This window comes from Callionymus lyra, chromosome 3, assembly GCF_982586985.1.
Source record: "Callionymus lyra chromosome 3, fCalLyr1.hap1.1, whole genome shotgun sequence".
Classification (NCBI taxonomy): domain Eukaryota; kingdom Metazoa; phylum Chordata; class Actinopteri; order Syngnathiformes; family Callionymidae; genus Callionymus; species Callionymus lyra.
In genome coordinates, this window is record NC_141820.1 from 17,937,274 (window position 1) to 17,955,272 (window position 17,999).

A 17,999-nucleotide genomic window follows, 5' to 3' on the forward strand; every position below is an offset into this window, starting at 1 on the left:
AGCCACACCAGCGTGTTGTTGATCTACGTCACGCCGTTTGTTTAGACTTTAAAACATCACGTGTTCTCTGATTGGCCAGTTATCTGGAAGCCACGCCAATAGAAGCGCATCTCGTCGCTGATTGGCTGTCGACACATGATAATCGCTGGTCATTGGCTCCCGGGATCAACAGCGATATTTCAAACTGTAGTCGCAGTCCAGCATCAAGAAGAGAACATGTCAGCGTCTGTATAGCTCCTACGTTTTCAACCATGTCATCGATGGCGGCGACAGGTGGAGGCCCAATGGTCTTCAGTCCGACGTGGGATGACCACACCGACAAGGAGAACGAGTTGTCGGTGTTGAGTCTTATTCAGTTCTCACGAGCTCCGTTTTTGAGCTTCGGCGCGGTGAAGGTGGGAGCCTGCAGGTCCGTGGAGCTGCTAGTGGAGAACCCCACTGAAGATGGAGAGGCCGAGGTCTGGCTGGAGAGGGTTCCTTCCGCGAAAGGGTTCAGTGTGGACCGGAACCGCTTCACCATCCAGGTGTGTGCAAAGTTTTGTTTGTGTACTTGAGAGTTCGTTTGCGTGCGTGCGTGCGTGCGTTCAGTTAAGTTCTGGGTGAGATTGTAAGATAGAAAAAGTGTCTGACGACTTAATGATAAGTAATATAAAGCCGAGCCTGCATAAATAAATAAACAAGGAGGTACAAGAAAACTTGACATAAACAAGGACAACTGAAGATAACAGTACAGTGAGTAACAGAAACCTGAGTGAATTCCACATTCAAGTCCGAATTGGGGTTGAAACATATAACACTAATATGCGGTCGCTCTGTAGATTTGAAGTGCTATATTTTTGAAAGTTACAGTATCGGACTTGAAGGGAATATGTACAACCTTCTGTGCAGAAAGTTAGATTACAAAAAAAATAAAAAGCAGTTAATAAAAATTAAATATTCTGATATACTTTATTATAAGTGTTAAAGTGTACAAAACAAAGCCGCCTGTGCTATACAAATAACTAATCGGGTAGGTGCAGGGAAATATGACATGAACACACCTCGGTGAAACTATATAAAAATGATGTAAAGTAAGCTACTAAGCTTAAATTTCTATATTTGGATTCATTTAACACCATATAAATGTTGTCCATTTTTCTTTTGCTACAGCTATAAAAGATAAATTGTTGTATTTTAAAAAAGTTATGTGTTTTTCAACAACTTGTGAATGTTTCTTGTCCCTTATCATAAGAGCCATCACAAATAACTACTTATAAATCACATTTTAACATATTACATATCACCACTTGAATGTATTTATTTCTTAACCTGTAAAGGATTAACGTATAGCCAAGCAGCACATCTGAATCCTGCGGTTGCCAAGATTGAAATATAAATCGGTCAACTTGTGGGATCAAGCCAGTAACTGACACCTTCTGTCCTGCAGCCAATGTCGTCCACCATTCTGACTGTCACATGGACGCCAACGGAAGGCGGCGGAGTTCGAGAGCTCCTAGTGTTCAACGCCAATGGTGTCCTGAAGCACCAGGCGGTTCTGTTGGGTATGGCTGAAGCCCCAAAGAAGAAAAGGGTAAGAAACCAGAACTTTGTTGAAGCATTCACTTGGGGTTTGCATTGGTGTTATTTGCTCCTTACCTCTTGTTTAATCCATCTGAGCCCCAGAGGCTGAACTGCTAAATCAATTGCTTGTTAGAGATTAAACAACGGCGAAAGTGAGTGAAAACACTTTACAGCTAAATTTGGACAAAACAGCTCTTGTTATTGCGAATTCAACTGAGGAAAATATCCTTTTTTAGGAAAATGGTGTCACAACATGATCTGTAGTTTATAGTCCATGTGCTTTTCTTCTCGTTTAGACTATTGTAACAGTTTCAGAAATGTTTCCAGGCTGTTGCTCATAAGCTTTGGAATGAACTTCTTTTCCCTCTATGTTTAATAGAGTCTGACTCATTCAAAAAGCATCTCTGGAACTATTTATTTGTGCAGGCTTTTTCTTAATTTTCTTGGGGCTGCTGTGTTTGTCACTGTGTTGTCTTGACCTGTTAAAGCATGTATTTAAACTGTGTATTGTTTTTATTGTTTAAGCGCTTTGTGGCCCTGGTCTGTTAAAAAGCGCTTTACAAATATAAACTAGTAACTTACTTCTTTCTTCTCTAGACCTGTTTGTGGGATAAAATAAAAAGCCAGAAGCACTCTGGCTCCCCCCGTAGGAGAAAGTGGGAACAGCCGCTCAACAAGAAAGCAGCCCACCAGTCAACCAGAAACTCGAAAGTGCCACTCAAGCGAGACAAAGTCCGCAGCCCTCTCGCCTCTCTTAATGAGTCTAAACCGACCCGGCAAGGAGCCGGGTATCAAGACCCGTCGCTAGTGAAGAGTTCTGCTCAGGTTCTACTGGTCCCACCTGGGGAGACTTGTGAGCCTGAATGCAGAAGAACCATCAAGCTGCTCAACAAAACAATGTCTCCTGTCTGCACCCCAGACCACATCAAGAAGCTCATGCCTAAGATTGACATTCAGAGTCCACCCCCCACAACTCTGGACCTTACCAAACTTCCGTCCCTCAGCGGTGCTCTTGCTCTCATCAACTCTGACCTTGGTCTCCATGGTCCGTCTGCTTGGCCACACAGAACCTTGCCTGAGACCATTCCACCCAGGCTCACCTTTTTTGTTAGCAAGACCACTGCGTCAGGATGTCTGGACCAAGACCCACCCAAAAAATTGAAGTTTTGTACTGACACTGTGGTAAAGGGGCCGGCGCCAGCACCAGACTGCAATAGTGGACGTGTTGTGAAGAAGTCTAGGAGGAGGATCATGCCGAACCAGCCGGACCAAGGCGCCGTAACTGAAGACGCCAGCAACCAGTGGAAAGTCCCTGAGTCCAGATGCCAGAGTCAGGATGTGTCTTTCAGTCGCCTGCCTTCTGCTACTCCGGTCCCTTTCACACCCTCAAGTCACTCATCTCCTGTCCAGCCCTGCCCCATCTACTCACTAGAGAACCCTCCATCTTCAATGGAGCCCCCAATTTCCACATTGGAGTGCCCCCCCTCTTCACTGGAGTGCCCCCTTTTCAAACTGAATCCCCCTACCTCCCCCTCTGAACTGGAGCGCCTCCCCTCTGTTCACCTGCAAATGAAGAGCAAGAAGAGGAAGAGCGTGGGCTCTGTGAGCAACAAGCAGTCATCAGCAGCCCTGATTGAGGGTGGTGAGTGCCTCAAGAGGTCAAAGGTCACTGTGAGCAAGTCCAGCAGGGAGGTGCTGCAGAGGAGACACCCCCAGAAGAGCAGACCTACAGGTGGGCAGTTGTGTAGGTTCATCTGCAGCACAAGTACTAACGGGATGTCTCGTATGCAGGCTCCACCTCCCTAAGGTCCTCTCGAACCCCCTCCCTGAAGACTGTCCGAGTTCCTGCTGTCGCAAAGTCCTCTTTGGTGTTTTCCAGATCAGCTCAAACTGGTAAGCCCTGCCAAGAATGCTGCTGAGGGTGAGACCAATTTAACGTGACTTTTATCTGGCAGTGGTCCCACGACATCCGTTGCCCTTTGCTGCGAAGAACATGTTCTTTGATGAACGTTGGATGGAGAAACAGGAGAGAGGATTTACCTGGTGGCTTAACTATGTTCTTACACCAGAAGACTTCAGAGTGACAACTGAGGTCACCACAGGTTTGTGTGATTGCTTGCGTGAATGTGCATGTGATGAAGTGCGAACCAATGCTTTAAGTTGCTCCTGTTGTATCCAGTGAGTGCCGCGTCTCTGTCCGCCGGGGAGAAGGTCAGCGTGGTTAGGGCTCCCACAAAAGAGGAAGTTTCATTCAGCATGTACACAGCTCACAGGAAGTTGAATCGTCTCCGTCGTGCGGCCTGTTGTCTCTTTACGTCGGACGCCATGGTGACGGCCATTCGAAAGCTGGAGGTTGAGGTGGAGGCAGGCCGGCTGCTGGTCCGCAGAGACCGCCCCCTCTGGCGGGATATTGGTACTTTCAAGTCTCATGAGCGCCCCCAAGTGTACGCAGTCTCTCTGACTTTCTTTGTGGTTTCAGGTAAACGACAGCAAGTCCTCACCTGGGTCTTGTCGTACAACCCACTGTGGCTTCGCATCGGCCTGGAAGTAAGAAAACGACGTGCTTTCATTTGTATATTTACATTTGTACATCATATGACCTCTGACAATCGCCCATCTCCGCACAGACCATCTTTGGCGAGCTTGTCCCTCTGACCAGCAACAGCGACGCAGTGGGTCTGGCCATGTTTGTCCTTCAGCGCCTCCTTTGGAACCCAGACATTGCCGCCGAGTTCAGACACCCTACAGTTCCGCACCTCTACAGAGACGGTGAGGTCAGAGGTCATTGTGTGATCTCACAGTGTGCCTTACTGTCTTGAGACTTTTTATTTCTAGTGTGCTACAATTTAGGACAAGCACTAGTCAAGTAATGTGCCAAAACTCGAACTTCACACATTTCTGCCATTAAAACGATTGGGACAAGTTTATCAGTGCACAAACGCATTGTCACATTGACGTTCCGGGTCTGAATCTAGAAGTCAATTAGATATCTGGACATTCTGGTGCGTTGTATTGGACAACTGGGTTTGATCACAACCGGCTCATTGCTTGCAACAATATTTTAAAAGTTAATAAGGAATGGATCATCTCTTCATAGCAGCTTCAAACATGTATAAACATGCTGGCCATCATTCTCATGATATTGATATTGGCTCATCCAGGTCACGAGGAGGCGCTGTCACGATTCACCCTGAAGAAGCTGCTGCTTCTGGTCTGTTTTCTGGACAGGGCCAAGCAGTCAAGGCTGATGGAACATGACCCATGTCTCTTTTGCAAGGATGCCCAGTTCAAGGTGCGTGAGGGTCTTGATTGGGGATTTTTTGGTTTGTTTGTTTTGTTCTTAATATGTTTCTGTCTTTAGTCTAGCAAAGACCTGTTGCTGGCCTTCTCCCGGGACTTCCTCAGTGGCGAGGGGATCCTGCCACGTCACCTGGGGTACCTGGGACTACCAGTCTGCCACATTCAGACACATCTGGATGAGTTTGACTTTGCTGTCACTAATCTCGCTGTGGACCTGAAATGTGGAGTCAGACTAGCGTGAGTGACCTTAGAAGTGGACATGTCAATGTCTTGCTGTAACATCTGTTGTATCTACAGAAGGGTTCTAGAAATGCTTCTTCGTCAGTGGACTCTGTCATCCAAGCTTCGTCTTCCTGTGGTCAGTCGCCTCCAGAAGGTTCATAACGTTGAAGTGACTATGCAAATACTGCAACACCTCGGAGTCCAGCTTAAGGACGAACACGGTACCAGACTATCCTGTTATGGCTCCACGGCTGCGCTAGCTAACGATACCTTGTTGCTATTAGGTTCCACCATCACTGCCAAGGACATCGTAGATGGGCACAGAGAGAAGACGCTTAGTCTCCTGTGGAAGATCATCCTCAACTTCCAGGTGTGACTTGTTAATCTTGTTCCGGTAACAGTCATGTGGTCTGATCTTGCCCCCCAACCTTCCATGTCCAGGTGGAGACTGTCCTTGATGAGAATGAGCTAAAGGAGGAGATTTGCTTCCTGCAGAGGAACTACAGGTCCTCCAAGTGTGAGCTTTCTCTGCTCACCTGGGACTCGTACCCGCACCCATCTGCAAAGATCAGCCTGCTCATGGACTGGGTTCGCTCCGTGTGTGCTTTCTACAGCGTAAAGGTGCGTGTACATGTGGGCACATGATTTTGTGAACCTCCTAAGTAATTCATCTATGTCTAGGTGGAGAACTTCTCTGTGGCCTTCTCAGACGGACGTGTCCTCTGCCACCTCATACACCACTACCATCCGTGTCTTATCCCGCGAGCTTCCATTTGTCTCAGAACCACACAGACCATTGACTGTCCAAGTAGGGGGAACCTGGCACTCGACTGCTCCAGTGACGCAGACTCCTCTTTGGACAGCGCTACTTTCTGCCACACGGGTATGTGTTCCAACGCTGATAATGAAATCGGTTGTGTCTCATATTATGTAATCAGATCCCCAGAGCTTGGAATTTCCAGAGGTTCTCGAAAATGAAAAAAAGAATTTCGGGCTGGTGAACTCGGCTGTGAGCTTTCTTGGAGGAGTTCCAGCAATGATCCAGCTGGGTGACATGTCCAACACCATCCCTAACGAAAAGGTAAGACCAGCACTACAACTTCCTTCTGTGGCCCAGTGTTAACTGTTCCTCTTCAGGTGGTGATGTCTTACGTTGCCTTCCTGTGTGTGCGCCTTCTTGACCTGCGGAACGAGACCCGAGCCGCTCTGCGGATCCAGCACTTTTGGAGGAGCCAACGTATGAAGAGGGAACAGGTGCTGCACAAGGTACCAGCACATCGTGCCAGACAAGACAAGACAACCTAACCTAAACCTAACCTTTTTTCCACTCTATTGTGTGTACAGAAACGCCATGCTGCAGCTGTGAAAATCCAGATGATGGTGAGAAAGTTCTTGCAGAAGCGGCAAGACCAAACTCGAGCCAGAGCCGCTCTGGTCATCCAGACTGCCTGGAGAGGCTCTGTGGATCGAAGGCTCATGAAAAGAGAAAAGGAAGCCACACTTCGACAAAGACAGAACGAGGCGGCAACCTTGATACAGGTGAGTTTATCCCACGCAAGGCCTGATGAATAAAGGCTATGTCGTAAAAGTACACTGATAACTCTATTCCTCTGTCCTCAGAACCAATGGAGGCGTTTAACTGTGACGAGGAGGCGCCAGAGAAAACTTGAGGCTGCAGCACAGGTTATCCAGGGACACTTCAGAGCTAGAATTTTTGCTCGGACTGAAAGACAGACTTTCATCAATATGAAAACTGCTGCTTTGAAAATCCAGATAAGTTTTAGGGGATGGAGGAGGAGAAGAATGGACCGGGAGAACCAGGCTGCCACTGTGATCCAGACTTCCTTCAAAAGATGGTACAAGAACAGGATGCAGCTGAAAACCACTGCAGCTGTCAAGATTCAGTCCTTCTACAGGGGTAAAATGACCAGAGACTCTCTGAAGAAACAACATTTGGCAGCAACTCGGATCCAAGCGGTATACAGGGGAAGGAAGACCAGAGAGTCTCTAAAGAGACTACAGAAGGCAGTGACCCTGATCCAGGCGGTATACAAGGGAAAGAGGACCAGAGAGTGTCTGACTAGGCAACGCAATGCAGCAACCCTGTTCCAGGCGGCATACAGGGGAAAGCGGACCAGAGACTCCCTGAAGAGACAACAGTGGGCAGCAACTCGGATCCAAGCGGTATACAGGGGAAAGCAGACCAGAGACTCCCTGAAGAGACAACAGTGGGCAGCAACTCTGATCCAAGCAGTATACAGGGGAAAGAGGACCAGAGATTCTCTGAAGAGCCTACAGAGGGCAGTAACTCTGATCCAGGCGGTATACAGGGGTAAAAGGACCAGAGACTTTCAGAATAGACGACATAATGCAGCAACCCTGATCCAGGCGGCATACAGGGGAAAGCGTACCAGAGACTCCCTGAAGAAACAACAGTGGGCAGCAACTCGGATCCAGGCACTATACAGGGGAAAGAGGACCAGAGATTCTCTGAAGAGCCTACAGAGGGCAGTGATCCTGATCCAAGCGCTATACAGGGGAAAGGGGACCAGAGAGTGTCTTACCAGACAACGCAATGCAGCAACTCTGATCCAGGCGGCATACAGGGGAAAGCGGACCAGAGACTCTCTGAAGAGACAACAGTGGGCAGCAACTCTGATCCAAGCGCTATACATGGGAAAGCGGACCAGAGAGTCCCTGAAGAGACAACAATGGGCAGCAACTCGGATCCAAGCGGTATACAGGGGAAAGAGGACCAGAGACTCCCTGAAGAGACAACAGTGGGCAGCAACTCGGATCCAAGCGGTATATAGGGGAAAGCAGATCAGAGACTCCCTGAAGAGACAACAGTGGGCAGCAACTCTGATCCAAGCGCTATACAGGGGAAAGCGGACCAGAGACTCCCTGAAGAGACAACAGTGGGCAGCAACTCGGATCCAAGCAGTATACAGGGGAAAGAGGACCAGAGATTCTCTGAAGAGCCTACAGAGGGCAGCAACCCTGATCCAAGCAGTATACAGGGGTAAAAGGACCAGAGATTCTCTGAAGAGCCTACAGAGGGCAGTAACTCTGATCCAGGCAGTATACAGGGGTAAAAGGACCAGAGACTGTCTGACTACACAACATAATGCAGCAACCCTGATCCAGGCGGCCTACAGGGGAAAGAGGACCAGAGATTCTCTGAAGAGCCTACAGAGGGCAGCAACCCTGATCCAGGCGCTATACAGGGGAAAGAGGACCAGAGAGTGTCTTACCAGACAACACAATGCAGCAACTCTGATCCAGGCGGCATACAGGGGAAAGCGGACCAGAGACTCCCTGAAGAGACAACAGTGGGCAGCAACTCGGATCCAAGCGGTATACAGGGGAAAGCAGATCAGAGACTCCCTGAAGAAACAACAGTGGGCAGCAACCCTGATCCAGGCGGCCTACAGGGGAAAGAGGACTAGAGACTCCCTGACCAGACGATGCAATGCAGCAACGCTGATCCAGGCAGCCTACAGGGGAAAGAGGACCAGAGACTCTCTGACCAGACGATGCAATGCAGCAACGCTGATCCAGGCGGCCTACAGGGGAAAGAGGACCAGAGACTTTCAGACCAGACGACACAATGCAGCAACCCAGATCCAGGCGGTATACAGAGGAAAGATGACCAGAGACTCTCTGACCAGACGATGCAATGCAGCAACGCTGATCCAGGCGGCCTACAGGGGAAAGAGGACCAGAGACTCTCTGACCAGACGATGCAATGCAGCAACCCTGATCCAGGCGGCATACAGGGGAAAGCGTACCAGAGACTCCCTGAAGAGACAACAGTGGGCAGCAACTCGGATCCAAGCGGTATACAGGGGAAGGAGGACCAGAGAGTCTTTGAAGAGACTACAGAGGGAAGTGACCCTGATCCAAGCGCTGTACAGGGGGAAGAGGACCAGAGAGTGTCTTACCAGACAACGCAATGCAGCAACTCTGATCCAGGCAGCATACAGGGGAAAGCGGACCAGAGACTCCCTGAAGAGACAACAGTGGGCAGCAACTCGGATCCAAGCGGTATACAGGGGAAAGAGGACCAGAGATTCTCTGAAGAGACTACAGAGGGCAGCAACCCTGATCCAGGCGGCCTACAGGGGTAAAAGGACCAGAGACATTCAGACCAGACGACACAATGCAGCAACCCTGATCCAGGCGGTATACAGAGGAAAGATGACTAGAGACTCTCTGACCAGACGATGCAATGCAGCAACGCTGATCCAGGCGGCCTACAGGGGAAAGAGGACCAGAGACTCTCTGACCAGACGATGCAATGCAGCAACCCTGATCCAGGCGGCATACAGGGGAAAGCGTACCAGAGACTCCCTGAAGAGACAACAGTGGGCAGCAACTCTGATCCAAGCGGTATACAGGGGAAGGAGGACCAGAGAGTCTTTGAAGAGACTACAGAGGGCAGTGACCCTGATCCAAGCGCTGTACAGGGGGAAGAGGACCAGAGAGTGTCTTACCAGACAACGCAATGCAGCAACTCTGATCCAGGCGGCATACAGGGGAAAGCGTACCAGAGACTCCCTGAAGAGACAACAGTGGGCAGCAACTCGGATCCAAGCGGTATACAGGGGAAGGAGGACCAGAGAGTCTTTGAAGAGACTACAGAGGGCAGTGACCCTGATCCAAGCGCTGTACAGGGGGAAGAGGACCAGAGAGTGTCTTACCAGACAACGCAATGCAGCAACTCTGATCCAGGCGGCATACAGGGGAAAGCGGACCAGAGACGCCCTGAACAGACAACGGTGGGCAGCAACTCGGATCCAAGCAGTATACAGGGGTAAAAGGACCAGAGACTGTCTGACTATAAGACATAATGCAGCAACTCTAATCCAGGCGGTATACAGAGGAAAGATGACTAGAGACTCTCTGACCAGACAATGCAATGCAGCAATGCTGATCCAGGCGGCCTACAGAGGAAAGAGGACCAGAGACTCTCTGACCAGACGATGCAATGCAGCAACGCTGATCCAGGCGGCCTACAGGGGAAAGAGGACTAGAGACTCCCTGACCAGACGATGCAATGCAGCAACGCTGATCCAGGCGGCATACAGGGGAAAGCGGACCAGAGACGCCCTGAACAGACAACGGTGGGCAGCAACTCGGATCCAAGCAGTATACAGGGGTAAAAGGACCAGAGACTGTCTGACTATAAGACATAATGCAGCAACTCTAATCCAGGCGGTATACAGAGGAAAGATGACTAGAGACTCTCTGACCAGACAATGCAATGCAGCAATGCTGATCCAGGCGGCCTACAGAGGAAAGAGGACCAGAGACTCTCTGACCAGACGATGCAATGCAGCAACGCTGATCCAGGCGGCCTACAGGGGAAAGAGGACTAGAGACTCCCTGACCAGACGATGCAATGCAGCAACGCTGATCCAGGCGGCCTACAGGGGAAAGAGGACCAGAGACTCCCTGACCAGACGATGCAATGCAGCAACGCTGATCCAGGTGGCCTACAGGGGAAAGAGGACCAGAGACTTTCAGACCAGACGACAAAATGCAGCAACCCTGATCCAGGCGGTATACAGAGGAAAGATGACTAGAGACTCTCTGACCAGACAATGCAATGCAGCAACGCTGATCCAGGCGGCCTACAGGGGAAAGAGGACCAGAGACTCCCTGACCAGACGATGCAATGCAGCAACGCTGATCCAGGCGGCCTACAGGGGAAAGAGGACCAGAGACTCTCTGACCAGACGATGCAATGCAGCAACGCTGATCCAGGCGGCCTACAGGGGAAAGAGGACCAGAGACTTTCAGACCAGACGACACAATGCAGCAACCCTGATCCAGGCGGTATACAGAGGAAAGATGACTAGAGACTCTCTGACCACACAAAACCATGCAGCAACCCTGATTCAGGCGGCCTACAGGGGGAGAAGGACCAGAGTCTCTCTGAAGAGACAACAGTCAGCAGCAACCCTGATCCAGGCAGTGTACCGGGGAAAGATCACCAGAGACTCTCTGAAAAGACAAAGTTATCAGGCTACAGAAATTCTGCAAAACCGGGCAGCTATTGTCCTGCAGGCTGCTGTCAGGGGTTGGTTGAAGAGAAAAAATGAAGCCCGACACCATCGTGCTGCTACATTGATTCAGACGAACTTCCGAAGGTTCTCTGCAGAAGTCAAGTTCCGGACCATGCGTCTTTCAGCCATCATCCTTCAGAGTCATTACCGCAGATGGCGGTTGTGTCAGCAAGACAGACAACGCTTCCTTGATTTAAAACATTCAGCCATCACTCTACAGGCAGCATATAAAGGCCTTTCAGTTAGGCGGGATATCCAGCGTCACCACTGTGCAGCAACAGTAATACAGTCCTACTGGAGGTGCCATGTTTACAGATGCCACTACCTGAAGACCCGTGACGCAGCTGTCACACTGCAGCACCATTTCCGGAGCTGGTGCCAGCACCGCTATGTAAGTCAATGTTTCTTACTCCAAACCTCTCATGCAAGCACTCAGATCAGAAAACTAACTTTTTGGTTCCTCAGGTCCAGAAAAGACTAAGGTTCTCTGCTGCAGCCTTTCATCATCTCGGCGCCATCAGGATTCAGAGAGCTCTGCGGCATCACTGGGCGCTAGAGTCTGCCCGATCACATGTCAAGTCTGTTGTAATCATCCAGGTGAATAGAACTCTGGACAGGCCCCTGACATGTGAAACACAATCTTGAGTGACTACACTGACGTTCCTCCGACTTTGTGTCAATCCTCAGAGATGGGTGAGGACGCAGCAGGAGAGGAAGCGCTTCCTGCAGTATCGCCTGCATGTGATCCTGGTCCAAAGAGCTGTCCGAAATTGGATAGCCTGCCGTCAAGGGGCTGCAACAGTAATCCAGCAGGCAGTCCGGAGGTTCCTCTCACGTCTTCGTCAGCAGAAGTTCCAGCGGGGCATAGTCCTAGCTCAGGTGAGACAAAGTCCTGTCTATTTGATGTTGGTCCCAGCAAGTCCACCGTGCTTGAGTTACCATGGCACTTCTGCAGGCTCTATGGAGAGGACACTGCTCCCGCAGGGTCTACGACAACCCTCACCTGGTCGCTTTGAGACAAAATCTCCGGCAGATCTCCATTGACGTACAAGACCAGGACAAGCTGGGCAACAAAACCTCATCTGCATTGGACCTTCTTCTACACTACAAACACTTCTCTGGGATTTTGGAGGCATTGAAGAATCTGGGTGAGAAATTCACCCCCCTGTGTATGTGTCCATTCATGGCTGTGTGGCCGTCTGAAGGTTTCCCACCATTTAATGTTGGCGGTTTCTGCATAAACAAGGCCTGCTTTTACACATCAACCTTTATTCTGTCAACCTTTGGTATGTGTGAGTGAGTTGGAGAGACAAGGGCTTCTGTAATCCATGTTTTGTGTCTGCAGAAGCGGCCACCAGACTGTCACCTGTGTGCTGCGAGCGACTAGTGGAGGGCGGTGCAACCAAAGTGATCTTCATGTTGATCCGCTGCTGCAATCGCAGCGTCCCATGTATGGAAGTAATCACAGCTTGTGTCCAGATCTTGCTTCACCTGTCAAAGGTAGCACTTAATCATTTTTCTATTCTTTTTATCTTTTTTTTTTTCTTTTTTTTTAAGCCCTCCATTTACTTTGCTTTGGTTGACATCTGTGTTTTGTGTCAGTACCATCGCACAGTCGATGCTGTCGCCTCTGTGGACGAATGGCTGGAGACTCTGCTGGAGCTGCTACAGAAGTACCGGGAGAAGAGCGGAGACAAGGTGGCAGAGAAGGCAGGCAGCATCTTCACACGTGTATGCCTGCTGCTTGTGATTCTGCTGCAGGATCCACGGCGAGCCCAGGTGCTCTTCTTCTTCTTCTTGTGGTCCACTTAATGAAGTCTATCTAGCCCCTAACTCTTTCTCAACAGGAAGTAAAGTCGCAAACCAAGGTTATGGAGAGAGTACAAAGCATCTACCGCCTGATAGCTCGAAAACAACGCATCGACACCCGGAGGATGGTTGCCCATAAAAAGTCATGCAGTAACAGCATCCTTCTTTCCTCCACTCCCAGGCCCCGCCCCCCACCAAGGTGTGTGTGCATGTGTAGATTATCATAGTGCATTCCCAACCTTGAGCTTTTGAATACTGTTGTGTGACTAACTCTGCTGTGTGTCAGGTTCTCCCCCGACTGGGTCCTTGGCAGAAGAGTGCAAGACAATATGGATCCACTCCAGGCGACGCAGATGTTGGCTGACATTTTATGTGTGTCATTGTAGAGTCTGATCGTGATTTGATTTTTAAAAGACGTGCATGTAAATATTTTTTATTTTTTTCTGTTAATATAGCCGATGGTTGAATAAATCCATGTTTTCACACGCCCACTTTTGTCTCTCAACTGATTTGAAGACTCGCCGACCTCACAGCTAATTTGTTTCATTGATCTTCATCACATCAACAATGTCCACCTTGTTTGTTGTAAAAATAGAAAAACATTTATACAATTCTTATACAAACTTGTACAATTCGCAAGTTGGAGCGGATGGCCATTTGGCTATCCCACATATAACTTGGTCCTTGTAGGTATGGTAAGATGTCTTTTTATTTAAAGGTGTTTCATGTCTTGTATAAAGTAACCTCAAATATTTTCGTTCAGTCATTAAAAAAAAAAAAGAAAGGGGGAAAAAAAAGCTCCCACCTGCAGGATGTGACGTCATCGTTGGATGGCGTTTAGGACACTTTTCCTACCTAAACTATATTCACCGTCGTACTACGACAATACGTCCAGTAGTGTCTATAAAAATGGCTTATTTCATAAAATCATAATTTGTTTTCTGCCGGATCTCTAAACGACAGCGGAAATTACGTGTTCGCGACCTCTTCCGGTTTCAAAGTCGCTCACAATAACAGCGCAACCGCAGGTATGTTGTTGCGTGAGTCCAAGACTGGTTCATCGTGCTTGAGGTTTTGTCCTACAATATTTCAATAAACATGTTTCCTGGGTTTATTCACAGTAACGGCTACCGTGTGTGTTCTTTACACAGTGCTGCTAGCTTGTGTTTCGTTTCACTGCTAACGTGTGTGTATTTGTTTTTTCTCACAGCTAAGTCAAACGACTATGTTGGCTTTTTACGCATATTTAGTTGCGTAGAGGAGTGCAGTCTTTTATTGCTTAATTTTATTATGTGTTTATAAACTAATGTTCAGGTTATAGGAGATGTGATCCTGTACCCAATTTGCGTTTCCTGGAAGAAGCTAGCTCATGTTTGTTCTAAAGTTGTGAATGTGAAACCTATTTTAAAATTTCATGATGACCAACGTTTTATTCTTAAGATTGTGTCCTCATTGAGGTCCCTTCAAAATCAGCAAAAGTTTACCTCTAACTTGCTATTGTATAACATACTTTGTTTGTGTGTGATTTTTCTACTAGCGTGTGTCTTGTGTTTATCATCACCTCAAAGCCGTATGTGTGTTTCAGATGTTGTTCTCCGTCAGCAGAAACATGTTGAGGATTTACAAGGTAACAATCATCTCTCAATCATGTTGCAGCGTCACATGACTGAGCCCAACTCTTTTTTTTTTATGTTTCAGGGATTCGTGTCACCCTGTATCTATTGGAGGTCTGTGCCCAGTCATTTGACCAAGTCGCTCTATGCAGCCGAACGTCTTTGGTCCGGTCCATTTGTGGGGAGAAGTAAATGGTTCCACTGTTCGGCGGCCATGCAGAAGAAGCGAGCAAAGCCCGAGCCTCCGCCTCGAGAGCTGGACCTGCTGCGCCATGACATGAAGGAACTGTCAAAGAGCCCAACGCCGCCCCGGCTGATAGGAGCTGCTGGTCTGCTGCCCTTCGTGCTGACACCACTGGCCATGGGAGTGACGGAGTGTTACCTGACGGAGCTGGCCTTCGCCCAGCTGGCGTATTGTGCTTCAATCCTGGCGTTTCAAGGTGGAGCACGCTGGGGATATGCACTTCCTAACAGCAGCCCAGCACGCCCCGATATGTTGAACTTGTGCAGCGCTGTGGTGCCTCCATTGTTGGCCTGCACAGCCGTGCTGATGGCGGACAATATTGTTACGGGTACCATCATGTTGGTGATGGGTCTGGGTGTGGCTCTGCATTACGACCTAGCCCTGCTACCCACGTACCCTGCCTGGATGAAGGCGCAGTGTGCTGTCCTCACAGCAGTGGCCGTCTGCTCACTGATCATTACGTTGATCCTGCGGGAGATGTTGCCAGAGAAGACCCTTTTCCAAAAACAAGACTGATACAGAAGATTCACACCTAATAAACATTTGTCCACTCTAATTTCCTTTCATGTTGGTGGTTTCTGCATGAACAAAACCTAATTTTCCAAGTAAACCTTTATTCTGTAAACTTTGTTGACATTAGTATAGAAAAGCAAACATGACAGGTGTTTGGCCTGAGATCACTTCTGGATCCCAAGTCCTGAGCGCATGTATTCGTACACCACGTAGCTGATGCTGACAGCAGGGATCACCTTCATAAAGTTGGGCAGGATGCCACGGTACAGTCCGAGGGGGCCGTCCTTCTCCAAGATGTTCTTCAACATTTGACCCATGGCCAGCTGCTCTGCACCCTCAACTGATGCTGTTAACACAAAGATGGTTCTGGTTTAAAGACCATAACATTTTCTGGCCTACCTGTTAATTAAACGCCTGGTACCCTGCGCCTGCATTCTCGTCCGGATCAGAGCCAGGGGGTAACTAGCCAGTTGACCACAGGTACTGGAGATTGTCCCACAGCCCAGCAGGACTAGGATACCTGGGTTAGCTGAGTCTTTGGCGTAGCGTGACAGCCAGACATTCTTCAGGCTCTGTTGAGGAGGTCCACAGTTGATAATCTTCCAGAACTAAAGCTGGACCTGCAGCTATCCGTAAGACTTACCTCGTAGACAGCAAGGTCGATGCCAGCATACGGAATGATGCCAATGATGTTTGGGATGTAGCCCTTGTAGAAAGCTTTAACACCCTCTTTCTTCATGATCTTCTTGGCGCAATCTGCCATGCCAGAGTACTGACCAGTTTTTCTCAAAGTGAGCCGAGTCTTCAACACCTAGGAGAAGTGTGCTTCTGTGACAAATGCTCCCAACAGCAACTTGGCAGCATAAAATCTGTGCCTCACCTCCATCGGGTAGATGGCCGTCTGAGCGGTCGCTCCAGCCATAGATCCAGCCAGGAACCGCTCGTGGGTCTTCACCTTCCCCGGCTCACTAGACAGCGCCTTCTTGTACTGAGGGGACAGAGTGCATGTTAGACCAAGCGTAAGATAAGATGAGAAGTTTCTGCATGCACCTGTTCATAGGCCATGAACTTTATGGCTGTCTCAGGTGCAATCTTAAGCACATTGGTCCCGTTCCCCCTCCACAGTGAGGTCCAGCCTCCCTCCTTCAGCATTTTCCGGAATCCCCCTGACAGGCTGATCTTGTTGCTCTTAGAAGAATGTACCTGAAAAAGGCTCCACTTGTAAGGGAAGAAACAAGAACAGGTGACCCACAACAACTCACCTGCATGAAGACTTTCATCCGGTCCAGTGGGGCGGTCCCAGTCCGGGACACAGCACCTGCCATTGCACCAGCAGACAGTTGCTTCCACCATATGCCAGTGGTCTTTTCCTCCTCTGTGAACTCGTCCGGTATGGTCAGACTGTCGCCAATGTCAAGAACCTTCACACATACACACATTTGTTAGGGAGTGGCTGTGTGTGTGTTGTTTCCTGCAGTGGCCAGAGTCTCACCGTGGAGTGTTTCCAGTACCGGATAATGCCCTGCAGGTCAGCAGAGGGGTTGAACAGGAAGTGCTTTCTCCATTCGTTCCAGTCCACTGTCATGGTTCCATCCACGTCGATACTAGACCAAAAGCACAGACCAAGAGTTGGTTAACAGCAGCAAGGTTCTGGACAGTTTTGTGGGAAGAGCAGAACCTCTGCAGGATCTTCTGGGCATCCTCCCGAGTGATGTTCATTCCCAGGTCTGACAGTGATTTCTGGACCTCTGCCACATCAATTCTACCTGCAACCAGAGGTGTAGTCAGTGACCTAGTTTTCATCAACAACAAATGTTTTATTTTTATTTTTAATTATTTTACCATCTTTGTTCTGATCCAAACTCTTGAAGGTCAAGTGCAGTTTCTTTTCATGCTCCTTCAGGTACCTGGAGAACTCCGAGAAGTCCAAACTGTCATCTTTGTCCTGGTCGCCCGAGGACACTATCTTCTACACACACACACACCCACAGTTGTCATATGTTGACAGTTAAACTCCAGTCTGGCTTATCATACCAGTGACGTCAGAGTACCTGAGCGGCTCCTTTGCCAGTCCGGACACCCATCGCGGCGAGACCAGCCTTCAGCTCGGACACGTCTACCCGGCCGTCCCGGTTCGTGTCCAGTTTACGGAAAAGTTCCTCATAAGAGTCTGGACTGCTGCAGTTTGCTCGACGCATTGTGCTCGCTATCGTGAACACGCAACACGGAAACACAAGAGCACGACGGAAGTCACGGCTTGTCAAGTGACAAGAACGAAAGTTTAAGATCGAACCGAATATTCCGGAGGAAGAATCTCTTATTTCTTTTACACAAACCCCCACACACTGAGTTGCAGGGTGTGTCCTCGACGTCCTGGCGAGGGCGTGGAAGTGCGTGCGGACGTCTTAGTGTGTGGGTGTGTGTGGGTGTGTGTGTGTTGGAGAAAATAGTTTTTTAATAGTTTTCCATTTTAATGTGCGTGTCAGCCGGGCCCATTTGTAAATTGTATAATGTAACGTAAGGAACAATAAATCGTTGCAATGCAAACGATGGCGTATGTTCTGTGTGATGTCTCCCCCTGCCTGCCAAAGTTTAAACTACAGCCAATAATGCGCTCGTGATCAATGACTCAAGTATATGACGTCACGCATGCCCTCTGCACCCACG

At 49.0% G+C, this 17,999-nt stretch overlaps 3 protein-coding genes across 4 annotated transcripts; 2 read left to right on the plus strand and 1 right to left on the minus strand.

The window, feature by feature from the left end:
- The first annotated feature begins 213 nt into the window (after positions 1-213).
- On the plus strand, positions 214-13,440 carry aspm (assembly factor for spindle microtubules). The gene is made up of 25 exons (XM_087786756.1): positions 214-524; positions 1,427-1,570; positions 2,158-3,292; positions 3,352-3,453; positions 3,516-3,662; positions 3,740-3,973; positions 4,040-4,107; positions 4,188-4,329; positions 4,722-4,852; positions 4,922-5,097; positions 5,158-5,303; positions 5,367-5,452; positions 5,524-5,703; positions 5,764-5,965; positions 6,021-6,163; positions 6,220-6,348; positions 6,427-6,621; positions 6,703-11,544; positions 11,619-11,750; positions 11,841-12,032; positions 12,109-12,301; positions 12,499-12,653; positions 12,756-12,932; positions 13,001-13,161; positions 13,249-13,440. The coding sequence occupies exons 1-25, from the start codon at positions 252-254 to the stop codon at positions 13,346-13,348; spliced, it is 9,585 nt and encodes a 3,194-aa protein (XP_087642882.1). The 5' UTR covers positions 214-251; the 3' UTR covers positions 13,349-13,440.
- Positions 13,441-13,847: 407 nt separating this feature from the next.
- Positions 13,848-15,375, plus strand: LOC148083647 (transmembrane protein 69-like). Of its 2 annotated transcripts, none has more exons than XM_087786758.1 (3): positions 13,848-13,990; positions 14,548-14,589; positions 14,661-15,375. In XM_087786758.1, exons 2-3 carry the CDS (start codon positions 14,548-14,550, stop codon positions 15,333-15,335), a joined length of 717 nt encoding a protein of 238 aa, XP_087642884.1. In that variant the 5' UTR covers positions 13,848-13,990; the 3' UTR covers positions 15,336-15,375. The 2 variants fall into 2 exon arrangements, with proteins under 2 accessions (XP_087642884.1, XP_087642885.1); XM_087786759.1 differs by lacking the exon at positions 13,848-13,990 and adding an exon at positions 14,010-14,033.
- Positions 15,376-15,416: 41 nt separating this feature from the next.
- On the minus strand, positions 15,417-17,776 carry slc25a24 (solute carrier family 25 member 24). The gene is made up of 10 exons (XM_087786757.1): positions 17,384-17,776; positions 17,175-17,301; positions 17,011-17,098; positions 16,825-16,936; positions 16,595-16,753; positions 16,383-16,535; positions 16,213-16,320; positions 15,976-16,143; positions 15,754-15,904; positions 15,417-15,678 (listed from the first exon to the last, which is right to left on the minus strand). Exons 1-10 carry the CDS (start codon positions 17,528-17,530, stop codon positions 15,497-15,499), a joined length of 1,395 nt encoding a protein of 464 aa, XP_087642883.1. The 5' UTR covers positions 17,531-17,776; the 3' UTR covers positions 15,417-15,496.
- Between the last annotated feature and the right edge of the window lie 223 nt (positions 17,777-17,999).

Coding starts and splice junctions, on each gene's coding strand:
- aspm (XM_087786756.1), top strand. CDS start 252: ATGTCATCGATGGCGGCGACAGGTGGAGGCCCAATGGTCTTCAGTCCG. Junction 3,974..4,039: donor CCCCCTCTGGCGGGATATTG/GTACTTTCAAGT, acceptor TTGTGGTTTCAG/GTAAACGACAGCAAGTCCTC. Junction 11,545..11,618: donor GCTGGTGCCAGCACCGCTAT/GTAAGTCAATGT, acceptor TTGGTTCCTCAG/GTCCAGAAAAGACTAAGGTT.
- LOC148083647 (XM_087786758.1), top strand. CDS start 14,548: ATGTTGTTCTCCGTCAGCAGAAACATGTTGAGGATTTACAAG. Junction 14,590..14,660: donor ACATGTTGAGGATTTACAAG/GTAACAATCATC, acceptor TTTATGTTTCAG/GGATTCGTGTCACCCTGTAT.
- slc25a24 (XM_087786757.1), bottom strand. CDS start 17,530: ATGCGTCGAGCAAACTGCAGCAGTCCAGACTCTTATGAGGAACTTTTC. Junction 16,321..16,382: donor AGTTCATGGCCTATGAACAG/GTGCATGCAGAA, acceptor CTGTCCCCTCAG/TACAAGAAGGCGCTGTCTAG. Junction 15,905..15,975: donor TCGACCTTGCTGTCTACGAG/GTAAGTCTTACG, acceptor CCTCCTCAACAG/AGCCTGAAGAATGTCTGGCT.